The sequence below is a fragment of the Camelina sativa genome, chromosome 1, assembly GCF_000633955.1.
Source record: "Camelina sativa cultivar DH55 chromosome 1, Cs, whole genome shotgun sequence".
Lineage (NCBI taxonomy): Eukaryota > Viridiplantae > Streptophyta > Magnoliopsida > Brassicales > Brassicaceae > Camelina > Camelina sativa.
Genome location: NC_025685.1, coordinates 8,294,445 through 8,311,636, shown reverse-complemented (window position 1 = coordinate 8,311,636; position 17,192 = coordinate 8,294,445). Strand labels below are relative to the sequence as shown.

Below are 17,192 nucleotides of genomic sequence, written 5' to 3'. Positions count from 1 at the left end.
GGTGGTAGCCAAGGATATGAGTACTTAACTACTGCGTCAAGCTCTCCTTCATCCTCACCAGTAATAATATATTCAGATGGAAGTGGTTTGGTTAAATTTGCTTCCACCATAATCCTTGCCTCATCAAAACTCTCACAAGCTTCAGTTTTTGGATGGAGACGAATTGGCCTCCCCACTGCACTCGCCAAGAACTCCAAACCTTTCTCTGAAAACATTGATGGTGGAACATCCTTTAGTATAACCCACATTTGTATAGACTTCATTGCAGGTTGGGCATCCTTTGCAAAAGGAGTCCACTTCGACACGACCATTGGAATATCCATGATATTCCACATGCCTCTATTCAAAACTCGTCTTCTTACGGCCTCACTCTTAATGCGAAATTTGATTGTTGTTGCATTTACCTCATAAACATCAATCAGCGTGGTCTTATCACCTAAACGCCAAATCTTATTCACAATCATGTGAATCTTCCCCACATGTGGTGCCTTTTCATTCAAAAACTTCCCTATTACAAAATCTTCCCACAAAGGCTTTGCTCCTGCAAACACCTCCTTTGGGACCGTGACACGCTCCTGGCCATCAAGAACATCAACGACAAACTTCTGCTGAGTGAAAACATGTTTCTTGGCAACTTGGATCCAAGATTTCTTAACAACAGGAACAGTCCCAGGGACAGTAGATACACCCTCCTTCTCAACTAGCGTTTCCGAGCCATCACCAACCGAACCTCTCTGCAGAGTCACACAACCCTTGCTATGCACGCAAGCCGAATCCTGTCTCTTCTCACCACACAAATCCGCAGATACCTGCACCGGACTCTCCACAACTTTCTCCGGTGAAACTGGACGTCCCTTTGACGCCCGAACCTCTCCAGTTTGATCCGGAGATGCCGGTGGCGGTAGCATACTTGTGAATACTGAAACAAACCCTAATCGCCTTTCAAATCGCCCTCCACGTCAGCTTTCCTAAATTATCTCTCGGTCCTCCTTAGAATTCTATCTCTCTCTTTCTCTCTGGGAAAAAAAATAAGATTTTTGTGATTTTCTAAAAAGGGATCAATGTTTTTTTTGTCATGGAATGTGTTTAATACTACGACTATTGTTATTATTTCTTATACAGATGTCAAAATACCTTCTTAAGCCAAGTTTCATGCCTAGTAATTATATGACGTTTTTTGATCACACTATGTCTATTTTCATTGGGTACCTGCAGGATACACAAAAACAGCAGAAAAATGAGCTTCTCTTTCAGAATTTTGGTATCAACTACAAAACGCTTCCTAAACATTTCAACATTTAAATTTTTCTTTTTTTCAAAACTAAGAACCCCACTTTTAGAATTTACCATTGGAGTAGTATATTTTTAATTAACAAACAAAAGGTTCTTAGCTAATAAAAGTACACTTTTTAATACTAGAAAATGTAAGAACCCAAAAATACAAACCTACCAATAAAAATGCTCTGATAGATTTTTTTTTTTTTTTCAGTAGATTTCTTTTTGTTAAAATATGATGTATTATGTATAATAGGTTGTGTACCTGTAAACATACATCTTTATTTATGTACCGTGTATATAGGTGAATTATCCTAACAGTCTAAGACGTCATGTCGTGATATTGTGTATGTAAAGTTTAATTTAGATCGAATGAATAATCAATAATTTCAGATGATGGATGGTTTAACTTTTGGATGATGGGTTTGGTAATTATTAAACGTGTACTAATTGGAACTTAGTGTTCTTAAAAAGTTCGATGTCACAGAATGTCGAAGTGGGAAAAGACATAACAAAATAGGTTTTGACAATTATAATTGCACAAACACATATACATAAAGACACACACTAGTATCAGTGTATCACTGTATCGAGAAATGAATATATCCCTATATATGTGTGGGTGTGTGTGAATATATATACAGAGATAAGTTTGTGTGCATCATGGGTTGGTTAGGTTGGCTGTACTCTATAAAGTTTTTTGGTATATCATCATGACAAAGAAACTGGGGACCCTTAAACTCTATGATGTGATAATAATATCTTCTGTCAATAACATTTTCGAAAACTTATAAAACCTTAACATAATTTTTGCTGTTAATATACCAATTTTTTTTTACTTTAATTATAAGACATATATATTAATGTTTGCACACAAAAAAAAATTCATAGTATATTATAACGTTATAACTTATAAGTATATATGTATATTATTTTTGTTGCTAATTTGTTATGTCATTGTTTTGTCACCATCATGCTCTATCGATAATACGTGAAACTTAAAACTGTGGACATATAAGCTTTAGTGATTTATTAACATTCAAATTAACCTCGAAATAAATTTACAAACTTAGCCTGTTAATATTGTACATTACTCCTCTGTTTCTGGAAAATGATTATATATAAAAAAAACGTATTAGATATTCTGTACGAACTTATCCTTTTGGCTTTGAGTATTCCACTAGTTAGCTTTTATTTTCTTCCAAAAAGGACAAAGCGTGTTTTAAAAAAGGATAATGAGGTTGATGAAAACTAACATGTCCGAAGCTCATATACGTATATAAAGAATTATTTCAAACAAAGAATGCAACTCAAGATAAAATATCCAAAATAGAAATCAATAAGATAAATAAAGAAAGAAAGAAAAAAAGGGGGAATATACCTGACTATTTGGAACCATAAATGACATAAAAGATAAGTTCATACGACTTTTGTGGCTCATCAAAGGCCATCATCATCGTCCTCTCTATGCAATTTAGTGCTTTATAGTACAAAACCTTCCACTTCCCTTTGTCCATAGTTTTCCATATTGATTTTTCAACAACAACTAAAAATTATCCGGATAATATATGTAAAGATATCTACTCATTATCCAAATAATTTGGCCGTTAATCATGTTTTTCTTGTACAAGTAAATGAAATGTTTTAGCATATTTTGGTTTTTCTTTCTGTAACAAAAAATACTCAAAACATCAAATTATTTTGTTTTAGCATATGTCGTGACTTGATCTTCAGCTAGTAGTGAGCTAGGTAATAATTATAAGCCCAATACAGGCTTTAATGGGCCTTTTATCTTTTATAGACCAAAACATCTGGAACGAAACATACAAGCGTGGTGTCGTTTCAATGAACGTCGATACACGCGCCGCCGGTTGCCGCCAATCAGTTTTCCCGCCAAACTAGACAACCATAAATCACTCTCTAGTCGATTTCGATTCCAGTTCCTTTGGAAAAAAAACAACGAAAGAGGAACATTTGCACCGTAAGTTGCAGAACTCAGGCGAAGGATTCGATTTTAGCTGTCTGTATCTTCCAATGGAGGGCAATTTCGAGGAACAGAACAAGCTTCCGGAGCTGAAACTGGGTACTGTTAAAACCCTAGTTTTTTTTTTCATTTTCGTATTCGATTTTCCAATTTGGGTTTATGGGTTTTGCAAAAAGGTCTGATATTATCGGTTGTGACATTTTTTGATTTTGTGGGTAGATGCAAAGCAGGCTCAAGGGTTCCTCTCCTTCTACAAAACCCTACCAAATGTAAGTCTTCTTTCTATTTCTGGGAATAATAGAGATTGTAAAAGAGCCCTCAGTTGCAATAAACCCTTAAAACTAGGGTTTGAAGCAAGCAAGTGTAGACTTTTTTGTTCATTGGGACGCTAATTAGGAAAAAAATTTGATGTCTTTAACGATTTCTGGATCTATGCTTATGTGGGTTTTGATTGTTCTTCGCTTCAGGACTCGAGAGCTGTTAGATTCTTTGATCGGAAGGTGAGTTTCTAGTTCTATAATAATAATAATAATAGACTTTGGCTGTTTATACAGTGTACATGATTCTTTAATTTCTGTTCTGAAGAAGAAGCTTGTTTTGTCATTGATTTATGGATAAATTCTTAAATGCATTTGCAGGATTATTATACAGCTCATGGTGAGAATTCAGTTTTCATCGCAAAGACATATTATCATACAACCACTGCTTTAAGGCAGCTTGGGAATGGATCAAATGCTCTTTCAAGCGTAAGCATCAGTAGGAACATGTTTGAAACGATTGCTCGGGATCTTCTCCTGGAGCGTAATGACCATACTGTAGAGCTTTATGAAGGAAGTGGGTCGAATTGGAGACTTGTGAAAACAGGTTCTCCTGGAAACATTGGAAGCTTTGAAGATGTTTTGTTTGCAAACAATGAAATGCAGGACACACCAGTTGTTGTCTCCATATTTCCAAATTTTCAAGAGGGCAGATGTGTTATCGGAATGGCATATGTTGATCTGACCAGGCGACTTCTTGGACTAGCTGAGTTTCTTGATGATAGCCGCTTCACCAATCTGGAGTCCTCACTGATTGCTCTAGGTGCAAAAGAATGCATTTTTCCAGCTGAATCCGGAAAATCCAACGAATGCAAAAGCCTGTATGATTCTCTTGAGAGGTGTGCCGTGATGATAACAGAGAGGAAGAAACAGGAGTTCAAAGGGCGAGATTTAGATTCTGATCTAAAGAGACTGGTGAAGGGTAATATTGAACCAGTTAGAGATTTGATATCCGGGTTTGACCTTGCCACTCCTGCTCTAGGTGCATTACTCTCTTTCTCTGAACTTCTCTCGGACGAGGGTAACTATGGGAACTTCACAATCCGCAGATATGATATCGGTGGATTCATGAGACTCGACTCTGCAGCTATGAGGGCGTTGAATGTGATGGAGAGCAAAACTGATGCTAATAAGAATTTCAGTTTGTTTGGTCTCATGAACAGAACATGCACTGCAGGGATGGGTAAGAGACTGCTTCATATGTGGCTGAAGCAACCTCTCGTGGATTTGAATGCGATCAAGACGAGACTAGATATAGTTCAGTGCTTTGTTGAAGAAGCTGGGTTAAGGCAAGATCTTAGACAGCATCTGAAGCGAATCTCAGATGTTGAGAGGCTTGTGCGGAGTCTCGAGAAAAGAAGAGGTGGCTTACAGCATATTATCAAACTCTATCAGGTACTTTCCGCGCTTTAATCTGGCTCTCTGGAATTTTTAAAATTGCACTTTCATTGCGATAAATATATTTTATGTATCTCTGAATTTATAGTATATTATTAGGTTTCTGTGATTGTTAATTCAGTCTTCATCGTCTCTGTGCAGTCAACTATAAGGCTTCCCTTCATCAAAACAGCTCTGGAACAGTACACTGGAGAATTCTCATCACTCATCAGCGAGAGATACTTGAAAAAGTTCGAGGCTTTATCAGACCAAGATCACCTTGGAAAGTTCATCGATTTGGTAGAGTACTCTGTAGATCTTGACCAGCTAGAAAATGGAGAATACATGATATCTGCAAGCTACGACACCACATTAGCATCTCTGAAAGATCAGAAAGAATTGCTGGAGCAGCAGATTCACGAATTGCACAAAAAGACGGCTATGGAACTCGATCTTCAGGTCGACAAGGCTCTAAAACTTGACAAAGCAGCGCAGTTTGGGCATGTGTTTAGGATCACGAAGAAGGAAGAGCCAAAGATTAGGAAAAAGCTGACGACACAGTTTATAGTGCTGGAGACTCGTAAAGATGGAGTGAAGTTCACAAACACAAAGCTTAAAAAACTTGGGGACCAGTACCAAAGTGTTGTGGACGATTACAAGAGCTGTCAAAAGGAGCTCGTTGATCGTGTAGTTCAGACTGTTACCAGCTTCTCCGAGGTTTGTTTATTATTCATTTTAAACTTTGCTGTTACAGAATTGGTTGTTTATAATCAAGTAACCTGTCTAGAAATGAATTCATATTTTCATGAATGGAAATGGATGTTTAAAATCAAAGGCAGTAAACTACATTCATTTCTGAAAGCTTATATATTGTATGGTTTTAGGTCTTTGAGGACTTAGCATTGTTGCTCTCTGAAATGGATGTTTTGTTAAGCTTTGCTGATTTGGCTGCCAGTTGCCCTACTCCATACTGTAGGCCAGAAGTCACCTCTTCGGTCAGTACAATCTCAAGTGACTGTTTTGTTCCGAGCATTAGTAGATTTTTTTTCCTGACATAATATTGAGAGCATGCTTATAAACTGTAGGATGCTGGAGATCTTGTATTAGAAGGAAGCAGACATCCATGCGTAGAAGCTCAAGACTGGGTGAATTTTATACCAAATGATTGCAGACTTGTAAGTATTGTAATGGTAAAATAAACGCCTTAGTTTTTCTTTGTTTCCTGTTTGACTTAAAGCAATTCCTTGTTTGCCCTTTATTGTTCTTTGAAATCAGATGAGAGGGAAGAGTTGGTTTCAAATAGTAACAGGACCTAACATGGGAGGGAAGTCCACTTTCATTCGCCAGGTATGATGATTTCTTGTAGTTCGGTTTTGTTTCATAGGCGTATGATTAAAACCAGCTTCCTGCCATTATAAATCCCAGGTTGGTGTCATTGTGCTGATGGCTCAAGTTGGTTCCTTTGTTCCTTGTGATAAAGCATCAATTTCCATCAGAGATTGCATCTTTGCCCGTGTAGGAGCAGGCGATTGCCAAGTGAGTTTTAAGTTTATCTCGCGATGAATGAAACTGCTGATTTCCTGCACAAAGCTTATTCCAACTTTTTTTTTTCTTTGGTGTTTTAGCTACGCGGAGTGTCTACTTTCATGCAAGAAATGCTTGAAACTGCATCCATATTGAAAGGCGCTACCAACAAGTCACTGATAATTATCGATGAACTTGGTCGTGGAACATCAACGTATGATGGTTTTGGTTAGTTTCTCTGCAATTTATCTTTTTCATTTGGATGTTTTTAGCAAGTTTACTATTCTCGTCACTTCATACTTTTAATTTTCATTTTTTGGTCATATGTGAGAGAATTCAATGTTCTTGACAATATCTTGGTGAATATATTATTAGGTTTAGCATGGGCTATATGTGAGCATCTGGTTCAAGTGAAGAAAGCACCAACTTTGTTTGCTACTCACTTCCATGAACTTACTGCCTTGGCTCAAGCAAACTCTGAGGTTGCTGGTAACACCGTTGGTGTGGCAAACTTCCATGTTAGCGCTCACATTGACACTGAAAGCCGCAAACTCACCATGCTTTACAAGGTTGGTATAATAAAAGAAAATGCATCTGCATCTGCTGATCTGTTGCAGTAAAAGGTGTCTCTGTTTAATCTAAATTGCTTGCTTGATTTTCTTACAAAGATGAAATTAATTTTGTGTGGTGTGTTGTTTGTCTGGTTAGGTTGAACCAGGGGCCTGTGACCAGAGCTTTGGGATTCATGTGGCGGAATTTGCCAACTTCCCTGAAAGCGTAGTCGCCCTTGCAAGAGAGAAAGCTGCAGAACTGGAAGATTTCTCTCCGTCTTCCATGATAATCAACAATGAGGTCTTGATTCGTTTTTCCCTTTGTCTTTTGGTTGACGATGGAATCATTCACCCATTCTGCAGTTTGTGCTCTATTTGTAAAATCTAGGTGACAAGTATTAAATTCTCGTCTTGTTGATTGCAGGAGAGTGGGAAGAGAAAGAACAGAGAAGATGATCCAGAGGAAGTATCGAGAGGGGCAGCGCGAGCTCACAAGTTTCTGAAAGAATTTGCAGCAATGCCGCTTGATAAAATGGAGCTTAAAGATTCACTTCAACGGGTACGTGAGATGAAAGATGAGCTAGAGAAAGATGCTGCAGACTGCCAGTGGCTCAGGCGGTTCCTGTGAACAAGTACCCTTGACGTTTTTTTGGTTTTGGTTTTGTAAATAGCTCAAATCGGTTCTTGTAGTTGTGGTCGTCGCTTGGGATGAAACTGAATGAGGGCGAAAACTTTATATTCCATGATTTTTACAAGTAAACGTCGTTTCATTTACTCATCAGTTTGTTATGGGACACTTCATGCTAAAAAAATATCGAACTGAAATCATATATATAACTTGGTCCACTTGGCAATGCAATTTTAACAAAAAAAGAATATTTATACTAAAATACAAATTAAAAAATAATTAATCTTTACATTTAACTCACATAATATAAAATTGTAATCATATAAATTCCTCCTATAAATTATGCATTAACTTTATTTCTCCACTAAGTTGTATTAATCAATTGTATTAAAACAAAAAAATAAATTAGAATTGTAACTCCCATTTTTCTAAATGTAATTTTTCATCAATTCTCTTCCTATAAATACTCATTATTTTATTCTCTTAGTTTCGCACTCTTTCATTCTCTCATCTTCTTCCACTATTCTCAATTTTTTTTTCTTTGTTATTGTTGTATGGGTTAAAGAAATCAAATCAAATATCATTGTAAAAGCTTAGTTTTAGAATTTGTATGATATGTATATTTTATATTATTTTTTTAATGTTTTAAAAGGTTTATCTCCATTGTCTATTTTATATTAACATCATATACGTCATTATTTTCATACTTTCTTACAATATTCACCACATAATAAGATCATGAATTTGAAATTATCCATATCTAATTATCTATTATGTCTCCGGTTATCTCACATATTCATTTATCATTTTTAATAATTTATCAAGATCAATATAATTATCCATTTATAAAGTCTATTTTTTTTGTAAAGTTTATCAAATCTATTTATAAAGACTAGTTTGTTTTGTGATCCAATTGATAAATCTGCAAAGATCAATATAATATTTATTTTATTTATGATTTGAGGTTTTTGAAAACAAAAAGAACATAATTAAACAATTGGTCTTTGTGTTTTAATCAAAATGAACAACGATCCAAAAAAAAATCATATTTAACTGGAAGTGAAATATAAAAAAATGATATAATTTTAAAAATACCAATTAACTAAATTCTCTAAAGATGAAACCATTACTATGAAATCTAGCAATATAAATTAAACTGATGAGTGAAAAAAAAAAAGATATAAGTTATCCTTGGGGTTTTAAAAATTATTGAGATTGAAGTTCATATAATCTTATAAGAAAAATAATTTAGTTTTTCATTTCAAAAGTAATCTTTTTTTATTTTGAAATATTATATGTGAGTGTTGGGTTTATATATCAACAAACAACCAAATCATGTGCATTTTGATTGGCCCACTTGGTATTCCTTTTATTTTAAGTTATAACAAATTAAAATATTTATTTATAATTAAAGGCATGTAACTCCATTTAACTCAAATGTAACTCCTATCTCATAATTCTACATTAATTCATTCCTCCTACTAACTTATTTATAAGAGAAAATGTTTTTGGTTAAATTTTAATATTTTTTAATTATTTTGTTTGGCTAAATTTATAGTCATATATATATATATATATATATATATATATATATTGCTTTAAACTTTGAAATGAGAAATATTTTATACACAATAATTTTACATGTAGTTACTAAATTTTACAATGACATTAAGAAAAACTCTTTAAATCAGTTATTAACCACTCTAAAACATGATAAACATACATAGATTCACTCATATATAGAAATTTTAAACATTTAATCATAAATGACAAATATCAAGCATCAAATGGCAAACAACACACAAGTTCAAATTAAACATTTTTTTTTTGCCAAATTTTAATTAAAACTGAACTGATTTTTTTATTTTACTTTCTTTTGAGAAGATCGAGTAAATTTACTATCTTTAGTGATTCGCTAACGTATCGCAAGGTATTTAAGGTCTATCATATTCAGGTTGAAAACCTCAAATTTGAGTATTCTCGTACGGATTTCAAACGCTAAAAAAAATATAAAAAACAGTTGGATTTGAAAGTTTTGAATGTATTCTTTGTTTGAAAATAATATATAATAAAATTAAAAAATAACTCGATATGGAATACGAAAGAATAGAATAATCGAGGGGCATGTACATCTTCAACATACGATGTTACTATGACCATAGGCAGTGGCTACTTCGCCACGGTGGCGGCTTTAACCTGAGGTGGACTGCGACGTTGCCGCATGGACTTTTCCTCAATGTCTCTGGAGCCACCGGCGTTGGTACGAACTGGGGGTTCCACCAACGCACCTACCGGAACTACGGCGTTTACCACTTTCTCGTAGTGCTTTACTACCGCCGCCTGATTTAGACTCCTCCTTGGAACAATTCCAATGTTCTCTCTTATCCTTTTCTAATTTCTTCAAACGTTATTGGGATTTGTTTTTTTTTCTTGTCGGGATTTTATGTTTGTGATACTTCTTTCAATCATTCTCTAGGAAAAAATACAACATAACAATTGATTTATAACATTATAGTTTAAAAATACATCATAACAATTGATTTAGATATATGAGCTCTAGGAAAAAATTTAATTTTTGAAGCATGCATTTTACATTAGCATATATGTGTATATATATATATATATATATGTAAGTTTATTTCATTATTAATTTATAATATTATAGGGGCTATATTTTACATGGGTATTTCAAAAAAAAATTATCTTATTGAATTTTGTTATTTTTTTACACTATCCGATTTGGAACCAGCCAAATTTATTAATTTATAGTGTTTATTAATTTATAGAGGTTTTATTGTACTTCTTTTCATCTTCTTAATCTGTGATTTTTTTTTCTTCTTAATAAATGTGGAACAATATAGAGATAAATACTAAATAGTGTGACCTATGATTAAATAGTGTCACCTGTTAAAAAAAAAAAGAGTAGAACAGAACATTCTTTGTTGAAACCACGAAACAATACACTGATTCCAGAAGTTGTGTAAATTACAGCCCTTGAATATGAAGGTTACATCACAGCATCCTAATGGGTCTCCTCTAGCTGCATCAAATCCCGCTGATATGATGACAAAATCTGGAGAAAATGCAGAAGCTACAAGGGAAGGTTCCAGTTAAAATTAGACTGAACGCAGATTCAAAAGTGTATTGGATTCATTTAACCCAAAACGTTTATATGAACAAATTAAGATAAGAGTTGAACAAACTCAAAAGAGAAAAAGTAGAACGACTCTGTACCTATTGGAAGAACCACATGCTGAAACGCAAAGATATAGTCGTTATCACCAACTCCACCGCAACTCCAGTGGTGTCATGGAACAAGGTCTTCTTAGCAGTGGATATGGAACAACTCATTGGTCCTATTCATCGGTTTGCTTATGACGGTGGCCTTTTCTTCATTGATGAGGAGAAGAAAATCGCTGTGGTATTCGATAAAGACCAAGACCTTATCAACGACAGAGCTTACCTGATTGGAGGGAATGGAGGATACTACAAAGAAGTGGATCTCGGATACCTGAATGGAGATAATGGATACCATGGTATCCAACAAGTAGATGTTATGCCACCTGATGATGTTGATGTTATTGCCCCTCTCGGATGCTCGTATTCTCCTAGTTCGGTCAAGATCCAGCATGGTGCACGAGGCAAAAGGAAAGAACGAGACTAAGATTTGGTTTATTATTATGTCATTTTAATTAAACCAGATAAATTTGTTTCGTTTTGCTGATGAGTTGATTGTCGTCGAAATAATTATCTTCCTTTCATGGGCCGGGGGAGTTACGTTATATAGAATTTTGAGGTTTTTTGTTAATAACTTTTCTCCAATGATAATGAAGCTCCGATTCTGTGAATGTTCAGTAATTTTGATTTACATGTGTATACCATATGATAAATATACGAGTGTACCTAGAGCCGAGTAGTATTGGTTTGGAGATTCCATCGCTCAGTTGTGAGCATGCAGTTTGTGCCTCTATTTATAAATCTATGTGATGCGTTAACATTAAAACAAAATCCCGTGTGTTGCGTAATTTTGTTTGGATGGTAACAGAATGTGATGCGTGAAAGAGTCACGGTCTCATCACTTGATGATAATAAACATGTGATGCGTTAACATTAAAACGTGGTAACAGAAATGCGTGATTTTGTTTTGATGTCCAAACAAAAAAATAAAAGAGATGAAATGGCCCTCGAATGAGATCACAATGTTTACAACAAAAGATGAAATAACGTTTCAACGAATACTTAAAACGCAAATGAATATGGAACAGTGAAGAGATAAATAGTGTGACCTACGATTAAACAGTATTCTCGAGGTATCAAAAGTTCAAGTTAGAATACAGTTGCTACGAGTAGAAAAATGCTTTCTAAAATCTTTTTAATCTTGAATTCATACGAGCTGAGAGAAACTTGTACAAAAGCTTCTTCCGTCCCCATTTCCACCATGTGGGAACCCGAACAAGCTTCCTTTTTATCTGATTTTCTGTAAAACCAGTAAGATTCAATTAGGAAAAGGTGCAATGACGAAGGAAATAGTTTATTTTGGGAAGGATCATCACTCACTTTTGTTTTCGATCAGACGTGCTTCCAACTCTGAGAGTAATTTGGAGTAGCTGATAGCAAGTGATGGCCAGAACTTCATTTGAATATTCATCACATCAAAAACAGTTTGTAGGCCAGCTTTTGAAGGTGTGGTAGCGATGGGCAGGTTGATCTCCGGAATTTCACCCAGAAGCACCTTTATAGATTAAGCCAGATCAGAATGCAGATTTAAAGGATTCAAGTTTGAAATAGAGACTAACCTTGATCACTGCTGTAGCAGAAGAAGATATGGAGCGAAGATTGTAACTGCATTTAACAAAAACAAGAGACTATTCAAAATCTGCCCTTAAAAAATAAGAGGCTTATTCAAAAACGGCAAAACACATACCCGCCCTCGAGAATAACTAGCATTTTCCCACCGCATAGATCACCCAACATCTGTGTCATTCGAGAATAGCCAGCCGGAGTCACCTGATAAAGAAAAGAGTAGAACAGTGTTGAAATCCACGAAACAAAGAATATGCAGCTAGAACAGCCCTCGAATATGAAGCTTACATCGCAGCATCCTAATGGGTCTCCTCTAGCTGCATCAAATCCCGCTGATATGATGACAAAATCTGGAGAAAATGCAGAAGCTACAAGGGAAGGTTCCAGTTAAAATTAGACAAAACGCAGATTCAAAAGTGTATTGGATTCATTTAACCCAAAACGTTTATATGAACAAATTAAGATAAGAGTTGAAAAAACTCAAAAGAGAAAAAGTAGAACGACTCTGTACCTATGGGAAGAACCACATGCTGAAACGCAAAGATATAGTCGTTATCACCAACTCCACCGCAACTCCAGGGAACATTTACACAATAACCTTCCCCACCATTTGTACCAACCTACACCCCATAATTAATATTAGAACATATTCCTCTGCTGCACAGAGAAAATTCAAAATAGACTTCGGAAACGAGCAGAAAGTTAAAAAAAAAAATCCCAAAATCTCAGATATAATGCACACCAACAACTACATCTACTAATGAATGTTGGATGAGACATGTAAAACAGAAGAGCATAGGTACCTCATCAGCAGCTCCAGTACCGGGATAGAAGTTTCCTCCCTCATGTCTGTGCAAGGATATGTACAATACCTATACAATGGTTACAGATCATAAGTGCAAGAAATGTCATTTTCCAATAATATTTTACGGCATCCGACACTCCAAAATCGATGCGCATACATCCATAAAATTAGTGAACTTACAGATTTGTTTTGTTCGAATATCTCTTGGGTTCCATTTCCATGATGGACATCCTGCAAAGGTAGATAAATCATTCATATGAGGCAAACCACACAATGTCGAGTACAACGAATTAAAGAAGTTTGAATATCTACAAAATCACCCAGCATTGAGTTATCAGTAATATTACCCAGTCCACAATTAGCACCTTCTTTGCCCCTGCTGCTTGTGCTACTAATGCAGCTACGGCTGCATTATTGTGAAGGCAAAACCCCATAGCATGCCTGATACCAGCATGATGACCGGGAGGTCTAACCTGATTCAATCAGAGTTTTTTTTTTTGAAACTAAATGGTGTAGTTTTTCAATTTCAAGCAACTGTGTAGTTGCATCTCTAAATTCAAAAATTATGGTGAATTAGACATACCAAAGCGAAACCATTTTTTACACGGCCACTGAATATTTCTGTAGCTAAATCAGCGCACAAACCTGCTGCAAGTCTAGCAGCACGTGCTGAATACTCATTAGCATATGTGTCAGAGGTGAAGTAGCTGCCAGACAGTGGTAAAAGAAAAATGGGATTACGATTTACGAACAAAAAGAGATAAATGTGGGGCAGCTTACGCAAAGGAAATTACGATTCAAGAAACAAGCAAGGATATGAACAGTGAACAGTAAAAAGTAACAAATGGTTTAAAACTCAAACCTATAGAGAAGCTGGCTTGTAGTATCAACAGCATCAACATGCTCTGAAGTGTGGACCTCAAAATTGACAAACATAAACCAGTTAGCGAATTGTTTGCAAAAGTACTGCAATGAAGGAACCCCCTGCGATGAACAAAACATTAGAAATGTCAAAGAAAGTTATGTAGCAGCTCACCATCTGGAGTTCTTGTTTCGTGATTTCTCTTGCATTAATAGGTAAGCATCTTCCAGGAAAAACACCTGCAAATTTTTCAGAAGTGGTGAGTACCAAAATTACTCTCAACAACAGTATGATATTGTAAAATGAAACATATTAATATTCTCATGACAGTAAACGAAACATACCAGCTGTGGCAAGACTAGCAGCTATAGCACGAAGACGATCAGGTCTCTCTGGATGTGGATGTGCCTTAACTTCAAACTTTTTAAGCATGCCATCAGAACATATTAAAATGGAAACACTTGCACAAAGAAAAGCTTTGAAGATAATGTCAACAGACACTAGAGGTTTCTCAGGAAAACATAACACATAAATGGTAAAAGGATCATACTTCTGAGTGTAGCAACATTCTCTCGTCGAACCCAACAGCTGTCGAGCTGGTTGCAGATGAGCTTCCTGAGATCAAGTTAAAAGAGAAGTGGGCATGCTTACCGTTACTTAAAAAACTGAAAAAAAAAAGCAATATGTCTAGGGACAAGTTCAGAAGATGCAAAGCTAGTAACTCCTACCTCCATAATCCTCTTCAACTTCAATGAGACCAGTATCTTTAAAAAACGGAGACGCAAAACATCCATGCCTCAGGATGCCAGATTCCTTGTGCTCACCACAAATCTACACCAAGGAATCAACTTTACAGATGCATAACAAAACGCACATTGTGCAGACACGTACGAGATAACAAATAGTAGCAGTAAAGCAAAAAAAAAAGTAAATGAAAACGTACAAAACAATGGACCATATCACCAGGGTTGGCCATAGTGCAATTGACACAACACCAGTTTACAAACTCGACGGGCGTCTGCACAGGTTCCCAATCACTATCATCCTCCTCATCATCATCATTCAGTAATGTATCCGCACCGTAAATATCTTCAAATGTCATCTCCCTTGAAACCCTAGCTCGTTTCTGCATAAGACACAACAATGACCAGAATGTCACAACAAGAGCAGAAACACCTGTGGCAATATGCATTAAGATGAAACCCATGGTGTTTAGCTTACGGCTGGAACTTCAGGAGCAGCATTTATGTCTCCATTGCTAAACTCATCTCCCGAACAAGGAACAGCAACATCACCACCGTTCACATGTCTTCTCTTTGAACCCTCATATGAACTCTCTAGAGTTTCTAAAACCATCGTTATACCCTAACCAGCTGAAAACAAATCTCCCCTGAGCCAAATTAGAAACAAAGACAACAAAAAACCCCAATTGGAGAAATTTAAAAACCAAAAAACTGAGGCAAGTGTAAGGAACTGTACACACGGATACAACCAACAGCTTTACTGATGAACCTAACTATTTTTTTGGTGTGTATATGTAAATCGATTCGCCGATCCAAAACTAAGGAATTGCCTTTTCTCTATGGAAACTAAACCGAATAAAAATTTCAACGGCGGAAGCAAAATATGATACCTGAAGAAACTTCCGGCGAAACGATGAACGGCAAAAGGGCTGCGTCCGTCGCCTTTAGAGGAGCGTGACGGTACGATAACACAACGGAGAAGAGAAGAGAGAGACGACGACGTTCAGACTTGAAAACTGTAAGAGATTATTTGGGCCCGAGGAGCTCTCTATGGTCATTATACGAGACGACAAAAACCCAATAAGAATATAAGCCCATTAATAAATTTGAGTCCAATATATTTTATTTATTTCCTTTCCCTAATTCTTCTAAACGGTAAATGAAAGCAATTTCTTTTTAATATGTTACAATTTTTATGTGCATGTTAGTAATCTGCAATCTCCATAGTACTCAAAAAGGCATCCTCTTTGTCTTTGTCTCTCTAAAAAAAGTTGATACATTAATATAAATTCTACAACCATGGGAGATAGTATTGCTGTTGCATGTTCTATATAGAAATAGTTCACAGAGAAGAAAATTGAGTGATATGAATATATGTAGTATAATTTTAACGACGACAACAACACACCCGCATAAAATGAGAGATACCGAAAAGGTAAAGTCGTATATATATATGAGCTCTTTCCTTTTTATACCTCTATCATCATCAATTATATATACATGATAACATAATTATGTATACAAATATGTGTGTTCTGATGATCACTTGTGCGAACAAAGAAGCATAGTAATACATTTCCCAATAATATAGAACTTCCCTTTCTTCTTTTTCAGAAACTCTCCAACTCCTTTTGGTTAAGAAGGCTTGTTCTTCTTCTCCCAATGCTTCACTGCCTCCTCCTTTGACTTCTCCCTCATTGTCTAATGTGAGTATATTATATATATATGGGGGCTTCAGGGTGTAAATTGATGATTGTGTGGTGTTTAAAAGGAAGTGAAGGTTCATCATTTATATATATATTGGAGTTGGAGAGAGAAAGAGATAAGTAGAAAGTATTCCCCACCATTGATTCGGGACCCTTCAACGAAACAACCCAAAAACAAAGGCCACTTGTGAAGTGTGACCGACTAGCTTCCCGTTATGGTTGAAGATATTTGATGTATTCTTTTCTTGTCTCCTTTCAGTTCAAAGATTCATCATCGGTAGAAATTGATTTATTCAGTTCCATTATTGGATTATGTTAGAAACGACATAAGATTTTGCGGACCGTCCATATTTGATCTAAATGTCTTCGAAATTTAAATTGGACATGCATGCAAACTTACTTTGTGGTTAACTGCTAAATAATTAAATAAACTATTTAAAGGGATTCTCCGATTTAGAGTTTGTTTTGAAATAAACGTTTGAAACCTTTTGCATGGTTATGAAATTTCACTAAAGCAATAAAAATGAAACAAACTCTTTCCTTTAGAGAAATGCACGAGTCCAAAGAGCTATCATGCAATCATACCAATAAATAAATTTTAAGATTGACAAGAGTAT

General features: G+C 35.6%; 2 protein-coding genes, 1 long non-coding RNA gene and 1 pseudogene across 4 annotated transcripts in view; 2 read left to right on the top strand and 2 right to left on the bottom strand.

Moving 5' to 3' along the window:
- LOC104783519 overlaps positions 1–1,317 on the top strand; it is a 6,713-nt gene extending 5,396 nt beyond the window's left edge. The window contains exon 6 of the long non-coding RNA XR_002036673.1: positions 1,216–1,317. This is a non-coding gene — a long non-coding RNA (uncharacterized LOC104783519). The remainder of the gene's footprint in view (positions 1–1,215) is intronic.
- LOC104783514 (DNA mismatch repair protein MSH2) lies at positions 3,310–7,802 on the top strand. The gene is made up of 13 exons (XM_010508660.2): positions 3,310–3,358; positions 3,479–3,528; positions 3,727–3,759; positions 3,898–4,971; positions 5,116–5,670; positions 5,838–5,948; positions 6,039–6,128; positions 6,229–6,300; positions 6,379–6,489; positions 6,579–6,705; positions 6,853–7,046; positions 7,186–7,329; positions 7,453–7,802. Exons 1-13 carry the CDS (start codon positions 3,310–3,312, stop codon positions 7,654–7,656), a joined length of 2,814 nt encoding a protein of 937 aa, XP_010506962.1. The 3' UTR covers positions 7,657–7,802.
- On the bottom strand, positions 11,821–15,877 carry LOC104783504 (histone deacetylase 15). 2 transcript variants are annotated; one of them, XM_010508653.2, is made up of 18 exons: positions 15,760–15,877; positions 15,348–15,516; positions 15,070–15,252; positions 14,855–14,957; positions 14,677–14,741; positions 14,471–14,546; positions 14,301–14,365; positions 14,127–14,182; positions 13,848–13,971; positions 13,612–13,737; positions 13,445–13,495; positions 13,263–13,331; positions 12,971–13,079; positions 12,748–12,827; positions 12,581–12,663; positions 12,453–12,498; positions 12,214–12,388; positions 11,821–12,133 (listed from the first exon to the last, which is right to left on the bottom strand). In XM_010508653.2, exons 2-18 carry the CDS (start codon positions 15,480–15,482, stop codon positions 12,018–12,020), a joined length of 1,662 nt encoding a protein of 553 aa, XP_010506955.1. In that variant the 5' UTR covers positions 15,483–15,516; positions 15,760–15,877; the 3' UTR covers positions 11,821–12,017. The 2 variants fall into 2 exon arrangements, with proteins under 2 accessions (XP_010506955.1, XP_010506959.1); XM_010508657.2 differs by having other exon boundaries at positions 11,938–12,133; positions 15,348–15,499; positions 15,760–15,876.
- Positions 16,232–16,610, bottom strand: LOC109132227 (annotated as a pseudogene).